Below are 19,717 nucleotides of genomic sequence, written 5' to 3'. Positions count from 1 at the left end.
ACTCCCCCCATGGGGAAGGGGGATCTCGTCTTCCACGTGAAGAGGGTTGCGATGGTCGTTGGAAAAAAAGGAATTAAACCCCAAAATTAAAGGGGATCAATCTTGGCGAGACTAAAGTTTTATTTAACACCTAAGAAAAGCCATTCCAAAACACAAAACCAAAAAAGAATACAAATTTATGCATTCTACTTCTCCTTTCCTCATTTCTTTATGCCCAGCCCTAGAACACTAGAAGACACTTGTATGAGTAAAAATATAAGCTTTTCATCCGGAACACCCCAAGTGATACTAAAATCTTCAATTTACACCCCTAAACGAGATGACAAGCACCGCCATGCACCTGTTTCATATGAAGAGAGTCCGCACCCCTATCCCCTTTCCTGAGGGTGTGAATGGGGTTAACCGACTATCGACAGAGGGCGAAAAATACTACTGACTACCGACAAAACGAAAAAAATTACCGACTACCGACAGCAAAACTATTAACCGACTACCGACATGGACCGACATTATCGCTATTTGTTTTCAAAAAGAAGAGTATTTTGTATTTTTTGGTAGTAACCAAATTAAATTTTGACTCATCAGCTAGTCTAACGGAAAGAATTTCCGCTTTCTTGATACAAGGACATGTAAATTGCTAAAACCAATATCAAAATCACAGAAGTCATACGTTGAAAACACTACCCATTTATATATTTCATTGAAAAGGCAAAGGTGAAAAACCGAACATTTCTTGTTTCGATGGACGTCACAAGTCTTTACTCAAATACACCACAAAACGAGGGTATTGAATGAGTTTGAAGAGCATATAAAAATTTCTACGAAAACAATCCTCCCATTCCTAAACCTTCGAGAAATGCTTAGCTTAAGGTTACTAGATAGGGCTTTCATTGATTTCGCTTAAACTTCACAAACATCGAGACGGCTATTGGAGGAAAAAGCTCCCGTGAACGATTTTGGAAGAACAGTTCCCAGTGGCGAAATACGCAAGTAGTAAGCTGGTTAAACTAATTGCCGACTTTGCACAGACTGTTCAGGTACATAGATGTCAATGAGATCGGAAAGATATTTAGGAGTAAAATCATTGAGCGCTTCGCACGAAAATAATAGCAGCTTAAAAATTATCCTTTGTTCAACTGGCAGCCAGTGTAGACTGTATAATAAAGGCGTGATACGCTCCTTCTTGGCATCAGCGTGACAATCCTAGCAGCGGTATTCTGAACTTTCTGTAAGCGTTCTATGGGGTAGCCAGGAAGACGGTATAGAACTGAGTTGAAGAAATCAAGTTTAGAGGTTAAAAACGCATGGACCAGAGTTTCAGCAGATCGTCGGCTAAGGTACCTTCTGATTTTACTAATATTCCTCAAATGACAGAAACCTGACTTACTGATGTACTGTTCCTAAAACAGTGTCGAATCCAGAGACACCAATACTACGGGCCTTAGATACCGGAGAGACATTAGGCTGATTTAGCAACAGGACGGGAACGTCAGTTGACGACGGGAAAGCGGGCGGAAAGGACTAAACACGACTTCCGGTGCTCAATTTACCGCTCTGCCATTGGTCAACCCAGTTGTTTGATTTGCACGCGCCGTCGTCGACTGACGTTCCCGTTCTGTTGCTAAATCAGCCTAATATCACCACAAACCAGCAGACTTTCTAGTGGTGGCTGAGGACGATGCTGCGCATTCAGTACTAACTTTGATGCCCCAAAGAGTTCGGATGGTCCACCTGTCAGTGACAGGGGCACCTAACAGTGGTTTCCTCCCAAATGCCTTGAAAACAGTTTTTAGGCTATCCAGAGTACTTTTAGATCTCTAGAAATGCATCCACAGAGGCGCAATAACATTTTTATCTGTTCGGTCATCCTAGGGCAAATTGAGTCTTTTCGAACTTACAAAGGCTTCAGTATTATTTTCAAAAACATTTTACACGTTTTGAAAGTATTCCGAAATTAAGAATTTTTTTATCCCTCTCTCCATGGTATTTTCGAATCAGAAAACTTCAGGTTTCCTTTTTCTACGAGAACTAACTTCACCTGGGGAGTGAATGCGAAAAATTAAACATTAGAAAATAGTAGGGAATTTGTTAGATAAGCTGCGAAACTTGTACATGAATTAAACGGTCATCTAGAAATTTTTAGCCTTCCTCAAGCTTTAAAAAATTCTAGGCAATTTTTGCTTCTCCGAACAGATATTTTACAGAAAACAGTCGTTGGGTGCCCCTGCTGTGATTTGACTTATCCCACTTATATAACGGGTTGAACTCATTATATAAGTATTGTAAACTTTCAGGTGAGTTGATCTGAAATGCATTTTGTCGTGGCTCCGATCAGCAAACGACAAGGAGACGATTCATTCTGTCCTGAGCACTTTTACACAATGGGGGATTCTCCAAAGCACGCTCATAACAGTTCATTGCATTTTTGTTGTCTCCCTCCGTTTCAAAACATGCCCCAAGGAATGTAAAAGCTACTGAGTAAAATCGTGGCAGAATGAGAAACTTGCTTTTGATGACTTCATCAAGCTTAGAAATGGCTTTCTGTCTCTTCTCAACATTTTGTAGTTTGTTGTAGCATAGATACTGCATGCTATGTAAGAGCACAACAGCAGGGACAGTGCACAGGGGTCTGTGCTTGACTTCAGGAAGAAATTCTTCTGGAATGAGTGAGGAATTTTCCAGCATAACGATAGGAACTACTGTGGCATGTTTCAATTTGTCCACTAAAGTTAAGCCTTTGCCACACATGGAGTCAAGGTAAAAATCATACTCCTCTTTCGAGTAGATCTCTTTTCGTAAATGAACCAAATTTGCAGTCAGTTTTTCCTCAGCTTCACCTAAGACCAGCAATGCCTGGCGGTAGTTCCCTACATTGTAATAAAGGCATGAAAGTAAAACAGCTCCACTTATCGCATCGGATTCACCTCCAATCGAAATATGTTCACGATGCTTTTCCAGTAACAGAGGTCTTTCACCTACAGAGCCCTCCGTCATGTCTGGCAGCGGAAGCATTTGGGCAATCTCTTGGTGTACGGAAGACCGCAGTTTATTGATGACACCCAGAACAAACCCATCAGTTTCCGCTCTGTACAAATTATCCAGATCTCTTGCCGCTGAATATGCCAGTTCGATATCATCAAATGGATAAATGTGCAAAACTCTGAAACAGAGAAAATCCAAATTCGCCTCTCTTTGAGAATGCGTGACAAACGCTGACTGAACAAGAAATGAACCGCAGTGCAGAAGTGCCAAGTAGCCCTCAGATTTGTACTTTTTCAACAATGACAAAAGGACATCGTTGTTGTCTTCACATATTCTTCCTCTGAACATGTTATTTTCAGGTATAAAATAATTAGGACAGTTGCAATTCGTAACCCCCAAGATCATCCTTTCAAGGCACAGCTCGTAACAGCCAAGAACATTCTCTACATTCCAAACTTGTTCATCATTGTTTGTCTCATCGATCAGCCAAAACAGACACGTTTTTAGGAAGTATGAGCAAAGCAAATCCTTGACAGAGTTGTTTTGCTCCAATCCTTCCTTCAGCATTATTTTCAGCAATGCATAGCACAGAATTTGGGCGTGATTCATTCTCAAAATAATGCTTTTTTCTGCGACAGCAAAAGATATTCTCCACAATATACTCCGTTTCTCAGAATTCCTTGGTCCAATAGGAACCATAAGACAGCCATCAGCCAATATATCCCCCAGAAAGTCTTCCTGTAGCCACTTTGACTGCCGATTTTCAAATCTCTTGATAACAATCTCTGGCAAAAAGGGACAGTGGATGCAAACAGCGATGTCACGTTCACCGTCATTAAGGCAAGGGCCATGGTTTTCTTGACCACTTACTCTGAACTGCTCTCTGAACAGCGAAGACGATAATACAGTCGCCTTCTGCACATAGCTGTTGACTGATGCATCAAGCAATGGGCAAATCGTGGCAAATCCTGGGAAGTCCTGGTCAAAATCAACCAGAACAACTGTTTCGTCGTTTTTAGGTACAAAGGCAACATAAGAAGGCACTGCTGTGACGTATTTAAGAATAAGGGTAATATCTTCATCACTGCCCCTGATGTCCAGCCCTTCAGCAAGGCTTCCACTTGAGATAGACACCGAATCTATATCACCATAACCATTAACTAGATTCATTATATGAAACATCCTCTGCCTGCGCTTGATATCTTCAAATGTACCAACAACCTGAATGAGCTTTTCAATCATTTCGCTTGGAGATATGACATTGCTCTGGTTCTCTGTATGTGGATTGTCAATTTTCACAAAACTGTTTTTCTTATCATCAGGTTCCATCTGGAATGTTATAAAGCAAAATTTGTTTACAATTGAGAATAATTTTAAATGAGAGATAAGAGAAAATCCAGTCTTTATTTAGATTAAAGGGGGTGGCACTAGCAAAATACTGTTAGTAGTCACCAATATTTTAAAGTACGAATCAAAGAGGGCATCATTTTATATTTTGTATTTCTCTGTATCCTTGATTATCTTGCTAGTCGATGGGTTTTATGGGAATAATGTGCTTCTCTTTCCCAAAATTCTCCTTTGATAAAAGTGCAGTAAGGAAAATGAAACATGGCACACCAAAACTGGTGTACATATATCACTAGAAAATGGGGTCAAGACTCCCATTTAAAATTTTGCTTTAAAAGATACTTTTTTAAGGAGCAAGAGTAGTCATCTAAAACGAGAATCACTGAGTTTATTGCTTCAAACACTGAAATCCATGAAACCAATAACAGCATGATGTCTAGTTTAATAGGGAGCTTAGGCTGCGTGTAAACGGACACAACAACTCCCAACATTGTTGGCGCAACAATGTTGGGAGTTGTTGCGTGCGTGTTGGCAGTGGTGTGCAAACGGATGCAACAACTCCCAACAATGTTGGGACCTGCAGTGCATCGTGGGAAGGATACAACCCATAAGTCTTTGTGAACCATACGTAATGAGCGTGCGTGGCCCCAACAATGTTGGAAGAGCTGTCCAAACGGATCCAACATTGTTGCGCCACGCTTCTGCGATCACGGAACAAAAGAAATGTTGAGAGTTGTTGGCTGAAAAGTTTGACCGGTTTCAAACTTTGCGCAACAACACGTAACAACATCCAGCAACATGCAACAGGGTGTGCAAACGGACGCAACATGTAACATCCCACAATGTTGGGAGTTGTTGGCCAACAACGTTGCGTCCGTTTGTAAGGGTTTTAGGAGGGCTTATATATGGGTTGGAGCGGGGGGGGGGGCAGCTTAAAACAAAAACTGCTATAGTGCTGATCAAGATACATTTTGCGTTTACTGGTCTTTGATTATTCACAAAACGTCATATAAATTGAATTCATATTTCTCAAAGCAAGAAAAGCTACAGTGGGGCTTATATCTGAGTGAGGTTTTAATTTTTAATCGGATCCCTTTTTGTCTGTTTATTCAGACACAGATCTACGATAGATACTGACCGATTGACCGATAAATACTGACCGATGAGCGTCAAAGGCGCAAGCTTCTTAGGGGGAGTCCAAGGGCAGCCTCCCTCAGGAAAGTTTTTGGATTTCTAACTCCTTTAAATCCCCTTTCCTGGGTTTCTGAGTCATTCAGATGGGATATTGGCCAGATTTCAACTTAGCAAGTGTTTTAAATTATTAAAAATATATTCATTATGAAAAATCTGACTGATTTGCGTAAAATGGTGGAAGCCAGTGTGCATCCGCACCTGTTATGGCTCAATCAATTCCGACCGTGAACCCAGGAATTTGTTAGGGATTTGTCATCTTGTTGGTTCAAACAGTGTGGAATTTGTCAGAAAACCTCTGGCTGGGGGTAGGGCATACCGTTAATAACATTCCTTTTCAATATTTTACCTTAAATACAGTGTGTATGTCTATTTAGATAGGCAAGACAACACATAGCTAGTATAATCTTTGTTCAAAAGATGTATCTTGCCTCAGTGGACAAAAGGACTAATCGACTAACGATGGTGGTGAAAGACATTCGTGCGTTAAGGGACTCATTCGAGCCCTGATTGGATGAAGTGTGATGGAAATTTGCATGGACCGAGATTAAAAACTCTAGTGTTAAAAAATATAAGTCAGAACAGTTTAGAACTTGGAAGGACTTGGACAGAGAGACAATTTTCGTTTATTCGATTAATAGTTTTTGAATTCGCTTGGTAGCTTTTTGGGAATTTGAATTCGGTCAAATTGTAAAATTCGTAGCTAAGAGTTTGTGTACAATTTTCGAATATAGTTCATTCTCGTGAACACTCAGTGTGGATCACCTACTCCAAGTTCAACCGGCACTAGACTGCAAAACAGCCCGTATTTTTGCTGCGCAAGGGATCAAAGGAAAGGTTTTCAAAATAAGGATTTATATAATTTCGTAGGAAAGCCAACCTGAGAGTCGTCTGTAATTATTTAAGAGAGATCGCAAAAGTTATATTAAAATTAGCAGAGAAGAAAGTTAAGGAGTAAATACAAATACCCTGCTCTCATGATTTCTTCAACTGACTAAGGCTAACAAAGCGTCGAGAAGAGACCGTTCTCCAAAGACAACAGACAGCTAGTGCTGTACTTTAATCTTTTTCAAGAGTTTCCAAAGGTGGTATAAATGTGTAAAGTAAATAACATATAGATTTTCCGGTAGCCAGGACTTAAAGTGAAGCTCTCATTCATAAGTACGTATAATAAGTAAATAAGTAAATAAGTAAGTTGGTAAGGGTTTTTTAAAACTTAACACAGTAAAAATCACGGATAAAAAACGATGTTTAGACCAATCTTAGGTCATTTCAAGTAAGTAAAAAATTAAAAGAATTAGCATATATATGTATATGGTGTAAAAATAAGTTAAGAACTATAAAAAATGTTTGAAAATGTAAAAGAATGAAGTAACTCAACTGATTTTGTTGTGGGGAAACTTTTAAACACAATAAACAGGGCTTCTGATATTTCGTGCGGTCGCGGAGTCGCGAAATTCACAAAAACACGCAAAATACCGTGAAATGCGGTAGAAATCTTATCAAATACATGTTTGTACAGCAATTTTGAAACTTGTCTCAGCTACTGGGGGTATTTACTTGCCGTAAACTCGCAAATTTATGTCAAAACTTCGTCACTGAAACGTGTTAACAACGTTCCGCAACTACCAGGCGTAAATTATGTTGCGAAAAACTGGGCACTAGCCATGATGTTAAAGGCTTTGCCATTGGTTCATTTCTGGAGTGTATTGTTGTTGAAAGAGCAAATGATGACCTCTGTTAGAAAAACGTTAAAAACCCTGGTCTGATCAAAGCAAAACCGATCGATTTCTAGCGAAATTTGCCCTGAAAAAAACACAAAATCCGCCGTTTTTTTACCGATTGCTTTCCGGCCAAGTTTGTTCCGAAAATTCCAGCGAAATCGGCCGATTTCTCCGCGATTTTGTCCCTAAAAATCCCGCAAAATTTGACTTTTTTTCCGCGACCTATCAGAAGCCCTGAATAAATGCTGAAAACACGGTGAGACCCATTCTCAGCCTTGTGATTTGCCAGTTTATGTGTTCTGTGGGGTTGAGATCCAAACTGAATGGTAAAAAAAAAAACAGCCACACAGTCCTCAGAAATCATTCACTGATCACAGCAGGAGAGAGCGAGCAATCATTGATAATATTCCCTATTTCCGTAAGCATCGTGTTTCTAAATGAACAGCAAGCATTTATGGCAGGTCAGCCAGAAATGGCATCAATCAAAATTATCGTGCATCATTTTTAGCCAATGGTATTTCACTTTGTCTAGGTGAAGCAGAAATGAAACTTTCTAAGAGGTATTGTTGCAAGCTCTCTTTTCCTCTACCCTCGTGGAGAGCTTGCAAGCAGGTTATTTTTCAAGTCCCACCATGGAGCTTTTGTATATCCCACCCGTTGGGCACACTTGGAAATTGACTGAAGCATTACAGGTACTAAGATCAGGCACAGATCCACACTGGCTTCCACTGTTTTATGGAAATCAGTCACATGTTTCATAATAAATATATTATTAATAAAATATAAATGGGGGGAAGGGGGCTTACAGGCGACAGTTTACGGTATTTTATTATATAAACACCAATAAAATACCAGGTGAGCTTTTGCGCGAAAACATGATATTTTCACATGTGAAAAGATCACCGTTGCTATAACTACATAATAAATCGTGCCTTTCACAGCAAAAAGCTATTAAATGAAATGGTTTGGTATTTTATTGATGTTTATGTAATTGCTGCGGAGCGACCGAAGGGAGCGAGTAGCAACATAATCAGGATTTAAAGGAAATATATAAGGGGAGACGAATTCTCGAATTCATCACCTTTTACCACAATGCATTGCATTTAACCACACTTTTTACCACAATGCATTGCATTTAATTAGAGTGCATTGCGCCACGAACAACTCAAATAAAAACACGGGGAAGTTCGGTGGGTGAGAGAGTGCATCGTTCGCTGCTCAGACTTAGAGTTTTCTTTGTGGCAAATTTTCTACAGCACGGTTAGAGGTCTTACCAAATTTTAAGACACGCAGGAGTCTTTCAGATGAGTACGATGGTTAACTTGGGTATTGGATTTCAATTCAAGAGCCTTTTTTGACTCAAGAGCCTTTTTTGCTCTTCGACTCCGCAACACGGGGGATATACAAATTCCAGCTTGCTAGAAGGTGATGTGAAAGTGAGAAAATGTCATGCAATGCTATTCTTAAGAAACTGTATGAGCCGAAAATGGATGTGATTTTGACCATTCGCTTCAAATTAACAGCGGAAATCGAGATAACAAAACATATGTTTTGTGTCCTACTTTGCAGACGAGGACGTGTATCGGCGTTTTGAAAAGCATAATTATGTTCTTTCATTCATTTATTGCCATGGAATATGCGTTTACATTGTTTTTTCACTGTTAATAGCTCGGTTAATGCGGCTGACGATCATCTTGCCGGCGGAAGTTTCATGAAAAAGGAGTAAGATGAAAGACTTTTCCTAAAGACTACGGAATCAGTCTTTGTGGTGTAGTGGTTAAGTGTAGTCGCGTCCAGTCGAAGGTGCCGGGTTCGAATACTACTGAGTTATTTATTCCTTCTTTCTTTTATTTCCCGTTTTTTGTGTTGTTGTTTTCTATAAATATATAGCTAAATAACTGTTACTTAATAAAGTGCAACAAAAAGCAAGAAAAGTATTGTGTTTCCAGAGAAAATATCGTGCACCGTATATTAAATATACGGATAAACTATCTGAATTTCTATTCTTTCCTACAATTTACTGTGGGAAAACCAGAGTTGATAACCACTTGATCATTTTCTAAACAACGTTCCCACGAGTTCTTTCTATAGACTGATAGTAATTATTCTAGTACTTTCCAACATGTAAATAGGACATTCAATGTCATTTTTGATTCTTTTAAGTCTCACTGCCTAACTAATGCCAGTATCAACAGAATGTGCCGCGGCATTGCTATCTTTTAGATACCCTAGTAAATAGAACATTACATGGTCGCTTGGAGATACGAAATTTCTTTTCTCATGTTGAAAAATATTTCACTGGTTCGCTGCGCTCACTTGTGAAATATTATTCATCACTCGTTTCGGCCGTCTAATACCCTCTATTTATTAACAAAGGCTAATTATTGTAAAGAGTTAAACTGTTCTTATCGTCTAACTTACCCTATCCGTGTCCCTTTACGGCCTTTCAGCATACGCTTTTAACAAGACTCGAGGTGAAAGTCGCGTGATTCGACCAAAACACACTGCTTGTTAACTTCAAACATTACAAAGCACTGGAGGAAGTAAGCAATGACCAGCGATGACTCAGTTCGTAAGACTCATGTCAGTTAATAGTGTACAACCTTTTTCGTCTGGCACTCTGTGAACTTTGTGGAACAGCTTCATCATAAGACCATTTAAAACAGTCTTCGCCTGTTCCTTCGTTCGAATGATTCTGTCGACCACAGGATGAAAAGGAATGATTGAAATGGGTTTCAAAGAAATAATGACGATTAATCTCAACTGGGAAATTAGTGAATATTTTACCCAAGGAAGTTGTTCAGCATATATTTGTAGTTTCAGAAACGTTGACGATTCTCTAAAATTTTGTGTAACAAACCAGTTTCGATATATCATCAAAATTCCTACTTGGTTCCGAGACTTGGGGGAGTAAAACAAAACAAATCACCTTGAGGCTCAGGGATGAATAATATATTACTTTTGTTTTATTCCTCCAATCCAAACTTCCAGCTGCCGTTCATGCAAAATATTCTACGGACGTTTTGGGGAAGCTTACACGACCAAGTAGTCACTTGTGACCAGGCCTTCTCAGGGGATTTTTAAAGGAGAGTGGAGATTTGAGGCGGGAAGGGAAAAAAGAGGAAGAAAGGAAGGAAACTGGTTTCTTTCCCTTTTTGCTCCTCTCTTCTCCGTTTCCCCCACAAAAGCCTGATACTCAGAATAGACCCCAACAAACACAGCAATAAGATAGGAATACGAAAACGAATGATCTGTCTTTTGGCTTCTAGAGCCATTTGGAAGCCGTTTTATCGAGTTTTAGATTTCGAGTTATACTTACAATAAGAAGTAAGCACAACTCGAAATCTAAAACTCGATAAAACGGCTTCCAAAGGGCTCTAGAAGCGATCGAACAACAGTAAAACACACAACACAAACACAAGTTCAGTCATTTTTATTGCGAATTTTTTTCAAAAAAATATAATTTAGATCGTATTAGTTTATTTTCATACATTTTCTATAAAATTCAAATTCAAACGAACTCTCATAATTATAGAGTCTGGGCCGCCTGTGTTTAAAATTCAGGGATATGGTCTGGTTTTCTTTTCCACTGAAAGTTCGGATCAAGAGCCATAATGGGACCATTATGGTTCTTGTTCGGATACATTAACATTTTTATGCAAGCACTTTAAATTACACTCTTTTTCTGCGACATATAACGGTGTAAGATTTTTTTCCAGCCTTATACCCCATGAGAGATTTTTTTTTCAGTGCAGGATACTTTTTTCTGAAATTATTTTTACCCATACCCTCCGACCCCTCAAAAGTCAAATGTTTTAGCGTCACTCAGGCACGAACGGCGAAAGCGACAGGTGAAACTTTCGTAATTACAGTTAATTGTGCGTTCTTCTTTGAGTTGCTATGAAAAAACGTTTTTTCAGACTATTTTTTTAACTGACAAAGATGTCAGACACACTGGCGAAACATGTACTACAAATTTTTAAAGATCACAATATAGTATTTGTAATGATGGCAAAGTCGCGTGTTTTGTAGCTGTCGCAATTTGCATAAATACTGCTGTAGTCACTTTGTAAAGTCCTTTAGCTGTCAGATACAGCACTAAAGTAATAAACTTTTGACAGTAAATGACACCCTTTGTCTATTGTAAACCCATGTTTACCAATCAACACGGCACTCTAATCCGTCCCTTTAGTTGACAATGCGTCTCTCATTGTACACTCCATAGAAAGTACATTATGTATTCACCGGCAAAGTGGCTTATTATCATTTCCTTCTCAACGGGAAAGTTGTGTACCTTGACAACCAAGCAAAGCTAACAGCGTTTGCCGTAATTTCCATTCAGCAGAAGCTAGTCGCCTGAGATCGGACAGAAGCCGGAGACTAATTGCGTACACGCGTTTCGACTGAAGATGGGTTTCACGGAGTTAACAAACCCGCACAAAGCCAGCAACTTGCCAGGGTTTGTACGGCGTCGTTAATTAGTTATTGAATCGTAGTTTGGGACAAGCGCTTGACTCGAAGAGGGCCATTCAGATCGGTGACACTTTTAGATAGTAGCATGTTAAAAGTACAACAACTAGAACAGGGCCTGTTAATAACTACGACAAAAAAGTGTAAACAGCCTAAGAATTCGTGCTCAGAAAAAAGGCCACAATGGGATAACAGTTAGATTAAAATGTGGAAAGTTAACTGGAAAATTTAGGCTTTGCTGGTGATCAATTATTGATAAGAAAGGCGTGTTTTCATTTTACAAATTCACATGTCCCCCATTCTGAGACAAGCGAAAAGAAATGTCTTTTCGGAAACAGTGAAATTAAGACTTTCTACTATTCCTTTCAAGAATAAAAGTTTTTTTTTTCTGCCGAGACTAATTGGTTATGGCACTTTGTCAATGGCGTAATTTAAAATCGCTGTTTTACCCCAGTGGTTCTTCTCTCCAAGTTAATCTAGAAAAAAACAGGCTATTTTAAAGCAATGTGGCCACTACCGTGCAGTTTATAATCCCAGTTGTACTAAACTCTATTTCCGCGTGTATGACATTTGCACGCGATGTAATCTCACTCTTTAATTTCTTTTACTCTATAGTTCTTACTCGGCCGTCTAACTTTTCGCGTCAAAAAGGTTTCCGTTCGTAGCAGAATGGAATAACTTTTTTTTGTTGACGTTGCTAGATGTAAAAACTATAGCGTTTCTTGAATGCATATGTACACAGTATAAAATGTTTCTTCCTTATCAACAGGTACAGAGGTTATTGCCCTCAGCTGAAATATGAATGTGGTCACACATACGGAATCGCTACAGATAAACTCACTGCAGTAAGAGAAACTTCACTAAAATACAAATATTGCTTTTGCTTAAGTTTACTGAACTTAACCAAACAATACCGAGAATAGATCTTCAACTTTTGCACCATGCATATATATACACCGCTTTTGTTTAGTTGTCAACGTGGAAAGCACACAAAAGACCGCACAAAAGCGTTAACTTTCAATTCCAAAGTTCTGGAAAGTTTCTTTAAAATAAAGCATGCATAAATAAAAGATGCACGATTTTGGGGAGGTTATCAAAAAGGTATATGTCCTTAATTCATTCTGTCGTTTAATTAAGCTCGAGCAGTTTAAATTTTCTAATTTCAGAATCCGGCAAATGACATGTGCAAACACATTTTTAGCACATGCAAAGTCCATTCAACCCCACTCTTCTCAGTTTTTAATGTTACGTTCTGAAAAGGCATAATTTGTCAAGTTTGTTGTTGTAGAAACTGATATGGTGTTTATTGCTCCATAGAGACACATGCGTAATGAGAAGCTTGTCCCTACGACATTACCAGATCCAAAGGAAAGAGAACCATATCTGCCGACACCGAATGGGGACAACAAGCTCACGGCAGGAATGATCCCATATTATACTGGTCAGTAATACAAGCTAAATATAGTCCTCATTCTCTCTAGCTCGGGTTAACCCTTAACTAAAGTCAGTATTGGCCAGTCGCGGACCGATCATCTACTTGAAAATGAAATAAGTAGTATTTGCTAAGACTCAGCCGCCCTGCATATTAATATTGTTTTTGAAATTGGACTAATCATGCTAGACAGTCCTGATTAATAGTGAAATTCTCTTTATCGCTGCACTGGTCTGGCCGGTCAGCTTTGACAAATGGTAAGCGCCCTTAATATCCCTTTGTCAGTAGCTAGGAACAGAATGGTAAATCCGACGGAGGCTTTGCAAGACATGGGAGATATTGGTTAAAACTCCGAGATCGGGACTTTTGGCTACTATCAACAAAATCAGAGACCGATACTTTTACATGTTTTATAGTTTTTAGCGATGAGAAAATTCGAGCCCGAGACTAAACTGATTCTAAGAGCTAAAAAGGTTTCGAAACAAAAAATTTCTCCAAAGTTCAAGAAAAGAACTAAATCTCCAAATGTGTGCTGTGTGTTTATACATAAATCGCTGCTTAATTACGGTATACGGTATGGAGCACAGTGTCAGTTAGGGGAACCTTCCAGACTTATATTTTCAAAATTCGAGACGTTGCAGAGACGGTCTTGATTCTAGAGCTAGCGGGACCGAGTGATTCCAAGACTCTAACATGAAAGCCGAATTTATTTTGTTGTCCGAGACTCGTCATTTTTGGATAAGCCATTATACATATCTGTTAACCAATCGCCTGACCCATGTCCACACGACTTCGTTAAAATTTGTAAAACCGCAAATGTACAAATTTATACACGGTTATTACTTGCTTCACAGGCAAGTGGACCGTAAACGCCGGAATTTTCGTAAACGGCTTACAGAGCGCGAAGACGGTTAAGGGATCATTGCACAGTGTGGATCGCTAAGGAGTCGTAATCGTTGTTTACACGGCCGGCGGAACCACTGGCAGTCGCGCGTACACGACACCGTTTTCTCACGGAGTTACAAATTTAGATGCACGTTTGCAAGCGTTTTTTTTTTCCTTAAAAAAAAACACAACACAGACTGCTGTTTCACAATCTTTATCTGTAAATGAGCTACTTTCGCTATTAATCTAAACTTTAAAAACGCAATGAGAGTATCGTGACCATAACGAAATCACCTCTTTTTTTCCTTTATTTTTTTAAAGAATATAGTCTCTCATAGACCTTCCCACGGTTTTTTCTAACTTTTGACATGGACAAGTAAGGAAGAATCTATCAACTCCTCTGGAAAGAGCGCCTTTAAATTAATAATGTTAGCAAGTTTAGAAGTGAAGAGTTGAAAGCTCACGAAGATAAAACTCTCAAAGTCGCGTTTGTATTGTGGGGTCGGGGGGGGGGGGCACAATCTTGCCCCCCACCATACAAACGTTTGTAAAGTTTTGCAACTTTGCAGATCTATATCTTCGCTCGCTTAAGACAAATTGCTTTCGAATTTGGAACGTTCTCTAATTTTGCGGCGCTCTTTCTAGTGATGTTGACGGATTTTCCGGATTTTTTTTCCGGATTTTTCAAAAGTTGAAAAAACCGTGGAAGGGTCACTCTATTATTTTTATTTCAAGTTCAGATTATTGCAAAAATGTTTACTTGATAGAGTCATCCTTTTAAATAACTTTTAATATGCACTGTTTTGGTTTCCTGCGACAGGTTTTGTGGGCTTTGTTTCATGGAAATTAAGATATATAAGGTTGTCTTTAATGATGTTTACTGAAGGCTCACCAAGTTGCAAACTTCCTCATTAAAAAATATTAATTTACTTGAAATACAAGACATGTTTTCAAACTCAATAACGACCCCTACGAAGATTAGAGTTAAGCAAACATAGTTATCATCCAACATAACTAAATTTAATCCCTTTGTAAACTCTCAGCTCTCTTCGACAGTCAATTATGAGATACAATCCATGTTTATCATAGAGTATGCTTTAACTTTCGAGTCCACCCACGAAATTATCGCTGTCGAGTGATCATTTTGATGAAGCTTCCGCTTCAGTACTTTCACAGAATGTTATTATTTTGTTTTCGGAATGAATATATTCACAGGGAAGAAACAATAGTTCAATTTGAATCGAGTTATAATAAGTCTAAATTCTTTTCTTTTGTTCTTCTTCCCTTTCTTCATTTTCAGGATATGTCCCCACCATGCGGTTTTTGTATGGATCCCGTTACAGAGAAGCTACGGAGCAAGCAGTTAGCAACTTTATGAAGAAGGATCAGACTCACCGAGCGGAACAGAACCATTTGAAGAAAACTGTGTACAGCCATTCAAAATTAAAGCCTGTACCTAGTTACAAAGAACCCAGCATGTATCCCGATCTTAGGCCAAAATACGCTAAAGGTTATTTCCCAAGTAAGTGGACTACAAACTTGGGCGTTAAATCTACAAGCCGAGTCAATTTATTTCTAACTTTAGAGTCTGTGGATGGAATCACATCATATAACCATTCAAATGAAACCTCTTTAGCAGGATTTTCACATTGTACTATTTGTTTTATATAATTTTGCAAAAAGATATATTTCAGAACGTTATACAAAGCACCAGGAGCCCATAACCCGTAGCGAGCGCATTGGAAGTATCAACAAGGAAAACTAAACCTTTGTAAAAGACAAAAAAAATCATTTTTAGGTCTGTAGGTTTTGGCTGTGACTGATTTGTGGAATTAAAAATTTGCACGAAAATCGTTCTAAAAATACACTGGTCCATGCAAACGCCGTGACACGAGCGCATGGAAGTTGCTCGCTCCAGGTTACGGGCTCCTGAAAGCACTGGATCGCTCCATGTAAGGTAATCCGAATTCCGGAATACTGAATGCCACTAACGATTAGAATCCGGAATCCAAGTTCCACCGACATAGGCTGTCTACTCTTAGATAACCTTACACAGAGCGAACTGGAAGAAGTACTACCGACTGTCACTGCCGGGCTTACTACTGGCAGTGTATTAAACATACTGAATAGCGTAAAATGAGACGTTTACAAATAATCACTATGATCAGGGGCAAATAAAATATAGAGCTACTTTGCGTGCAATGGACCAGCCGCAATAGATCAGGTTCAGATTCCAAGAATGAACAAGAGACCGTTATTTTTTTCATCCCATTTGTTCTAATGAAACAGTGAACAGGCAAGTGCCCGAATATATATCAGAGAACTGTTTGCCTACACCAATTCCATTCACAGACATAATCTGCGGAGCTCGCAACACAATCTCTTCGTTCCAAGACAATACTGAGGCATTTAAGAGTTTCTGGTATAGGGGTGCTGTCCTATGGAATAGCCTGTCGGTCGAGGCTAAGCAGGCCACTAGTTCAAATAATTTTATTAATTCAATTAATTAGTGGAGGCAAGGTAGGCTACTAGTTTAATTAATTTTTCGTACTCTAATTTTGAAATAAGATAATTTTTATGATTGTAATGACATAGGTTAATGTTTAAGTATTATAAACTGTTATGTATAACTTATTGCTAAAGTGTACGGCTCCTTGGGAGAGCACTTTTTAGTGAAAAGGACTGCGTGGTTAAATAAAGTTATTGATTTGATTTGATTTGATATTTTTATCACAATAGAGCATTAGCCTTCGAATACAGCCATCTCTACTCGCACCTCGCCTCTAGGGACGGCTGCATTCATTAGCAGGCTATTTAGCATAACCTAAAATCCCTTGTTGCTATGACAGGTGATCACCGCGAATTCTGCGAGCCACCAGTACCAGGTTACACCGGCTATGTACCTCGGAGGAGAGAACATGACTTGGGAACTAGATACGCCACATGGACCAGGGACGGCTTTACTGACTCACTAGACATGCGCAATAAGCAGGAGAGCCTGGCCACGCAGATTATTGACGTCACAAGGTAACAACAGGATCTCTTTTAGAGCAAACCCGGTTTGTAGTTGCCTGGTTCAATAATTGAATGAAGATCTAAATTTCATTTGATTAGATTTGAGCAAAAAACTGACTCTGTAGGTTTCATTTCTTGTGAGGTAGTCGAAAAGGAACTTGAGCGTCGATAATTCTTTATTTTTGACTTGAAATGCAATCTTTCAAAATACTAGTCATCGAAATATGGTCTTATGGGCACTTCACTATCTCTTTCTTTCAGAATGCCTGTGTCAACCGTAAAAACCCTTATTGCAGAGCATGGAACACTCTACAAGAAAATCGGAATGAAGCCAAAATATACCGGATACATACCGCGTAAGTGAATACTTATTAATAAACCGTAACTTATTTCCTAAATATGCAAATGTGATGTAACTTTCCATGGATTATGGGCTCCTGATAACATGCAATAGAAATTACATAGCGAACAACTTGGAACCCGCTCAAATTAACGTGTTCTTGATTTGCGGCCTTTCGGCTTCATGCCAAATGATCAAAAACTGAGTCTTGAAAACAGGTAAAAGCATTGCCTCTAAAAACCCTGACGTCCACCAACAAAAATCGATGGAGGGAAAATGAATTTTCCTTCACCGCGCCCCAAAAAAACCGCCAGCTACATCAGTAATTATTCTGTCAGTGTTGTTTTCAATTTCCCGCCATCGATTTTTGTTGGTCCAGATCTACCTTAACACATCTCCCAACACTGAACGAAAAATTGGATTTACACCTAATTTACTCAGTGCAAATTTGGTGCAAAAAAAGTGTAAACTAAGGTTAAATAAAGGTTAAAGATGGTAAATACTGCATTTACCTAAAATTTACACCCCCATGTAAACTGGCAAGCAAATGCGGTATTTACCATCTTTGCTTTTAATTTCCCCTAGTTTGCACTTTTTTGCACCATATTTACACCTAGAAAATTTGTGTAAATCCAATTTTCCGTCCAGCGCAAATCGTATTCTTGTGGGTGATTTGATTTAATTTTACCTTTTTTTACCAGTATATTTGGGGAGGTAATCATCTCTTTTGGTCCTTAAAGTCGACCATGTTCTTCAGGTGTAGGAACGGCTTTCGACAGTGGCAAAACCGATGGAAAACACCGCATTTTTTTCCGCGACATAAACCGGATTGAAACTATACGAGATTATGCTTCCACGTTATTTTCGGATTAGCCTTTAGGATTAGCCCCAACAAAACCGCCAGCAACTCAATTATTCTGGAAAGTGCTGTTTTCAATTCAGTGTGGTGGATAGTGGGGCCTGCTAGATACGTAGACTAATCCGAGAATAACGTTAGAGCACGATCGCTTATTTTGCAATCTTTATGTGGTAGAAGCGACGGAGAAAAATGGGCGGAAACAGTTTTAAAACAAAATGCGGTGTTTTCACCCGATTTTGCCATTCTTCGAAAGCCGTGTCTGCCCCAGAAGAACATGGACCTTAAGGACCAAACGAGATGATTATCTTACTATATATACTGGTTAAAAAAACTAAAACTTAATAAAACCACCCGCAGGAATACGATTTGGCAGACGTGTTAAGGTGGATCTGGAAAACTGTACGTACTTCCGTAAAAATTCTAGCTATGCCCCTGTCTTCACCTTGCGGTCTTATAAACTCTTACCCCGACAGATATGACAGTATAACCAAGCCACGAACTTATAACATCATAGTCATTATTAAATCACAAGGAATATATTCAGTCCCGGTGTATTTCATTATTGACTTTAAATTTCTATTTTAGGAGGGTAATGTCCTGTAACGTGAATTGAGAAAATGTTAATTGTAGTGGCTTAAATCCGTTGTTTTCGTCACTTTCCTTTTCTTTCAGAGCGCCGTTTTAGATTTGGCAACACGTATGGTGACACGACTCGTTCTTTACCAGTCTGCGTAGACACTCAAGGATATTCAAATGGAAATTACATCACAACGCCTGTCATGTAATTACATCCAGGGTCTCTTTCGAATATCGCGCTCCCACCCTTCTCTCTGCATTCAAAATGGCGACGGTTATCTGCAATGTTGAATGCAAAGATGAGAATGATCACAAAACCTTAAGGATACTTTTTAATATTTTTCAGCTTTCAGTTTTCTCACTGGTCAGATTTGGCTGTGACACATCCAAAAAAATATAACCGCAGATTTTCCCAATTTAGCCTTAGAACGTACACTTGTCTACAAGTTGTGCACGGGAAGACGATAGAATTCCCGTTTGAATTGCAGTTACAAATCCAAAGTTGGCATTTAAAATCCGCGCACCATAAGTCTTTTACGTAGGTTCTCTTTGGGCTAAGCCAGCACGAAATCTTCTATCTCAAAGCGGTTCTTAATCAATGGCCTAGAGGGGCCTCAAGCATCACGTTTGTCTCCATTGGCGAATCTTTGCTAACGTCGTTGTTTGCATTTACCTCATTGGCATACGACTTAACTTATAAAAGCTGTGGCCGTATATACGAACTAAATTCAAAAGATGAAAGGGCTAATTTTTTTTTTGAGCAATTTGGGCAATTTTCAGCTTTTTGCAAGCGATATCGAAGAAGATATCAGCCATCAAAAACTGCGAAATTGCCGAGTGGCAGAAACATTAATGAGTCATACATTCTTTGTAAAATTTCGGGTTTTGAAAAAAGA

At 39.0% G+C, this 19,717-nt stretch overlaps 2 protein-coding genes across 2 annotated transcripts; one reads left to right on the top strand and one right to left on the bottom strand.

Annotated features, from left to right (window-relative positions):
* Positions 1 to 679: 679 nt before the first annotated feature.
* LOC140933247 (uncharacterized) lies at positions 680 to 9,793 on the bottom strand. The gene is made up of 2 exons (XM_073382766.1): positions 9,666 to 9,793; positions 680 to 4,311 (listed from the first exon to the last, which is right to left on the bottom strand). Exon 2 carries the CDS (start codon positions 4,309 to 4,311, stop codon positions 2,332 to 2,334), a length of 1,980 nt encoding a protein of 659 aa, XP_073238867.1. The 5' UTR covers positions 9,666 to 9,793; the 3' UTR covers positions 680 to 2,331.
* A 1,845-nt stretch (positions 9,794 to 11,638) lies between these two features.
* LOC140935284 (ciliary microtubule inner protein 2B-like) lies at positions 11,639 to 19,202 on the top strand. Its single transcript, XM_073384834.1, has 7 exons — positions 11,639 to 11,703; positions 12,484 to 12,559; positions 13,032 to 13,155; positions 15,332 to 15,553; positions 16,881 to 17,058; positions 17,308 to 17,402; positions 18,918 to 19,202. Exons 1-7 carry the CDS (start codon positions 11,654 to 11,656, stop codon positions 19,028 to 19,030), a joined length of 858 nt encoding a protein of 285 aa, XP_073240935.1. The 5' UTR covers positions 11,639 to 11,653; the 3' UTR covers positions 19,031 to 19,202.
* The last annotated feature ends 515 nt before the right edge of the window (positions 19,203 to 19,717 follow it).

This window comes from Porites lutea, chromosome 4, assembly GCF_958299795.1.
Source record: "Porites lutea chromosome 4, jaPorLute2.1, whole genome shotgun sequence".
NCBI classification, from domain to species: Eukaryota; Metazoa; Cnidaria; class Anthozoa; order Scleractinia; family Poritidae; genus Porites; species Porites lutea.
Note: the sequence above shows the minus strand (reverse complement) of the source record. Positions and strands in the feature narration are given on the sequence as shown.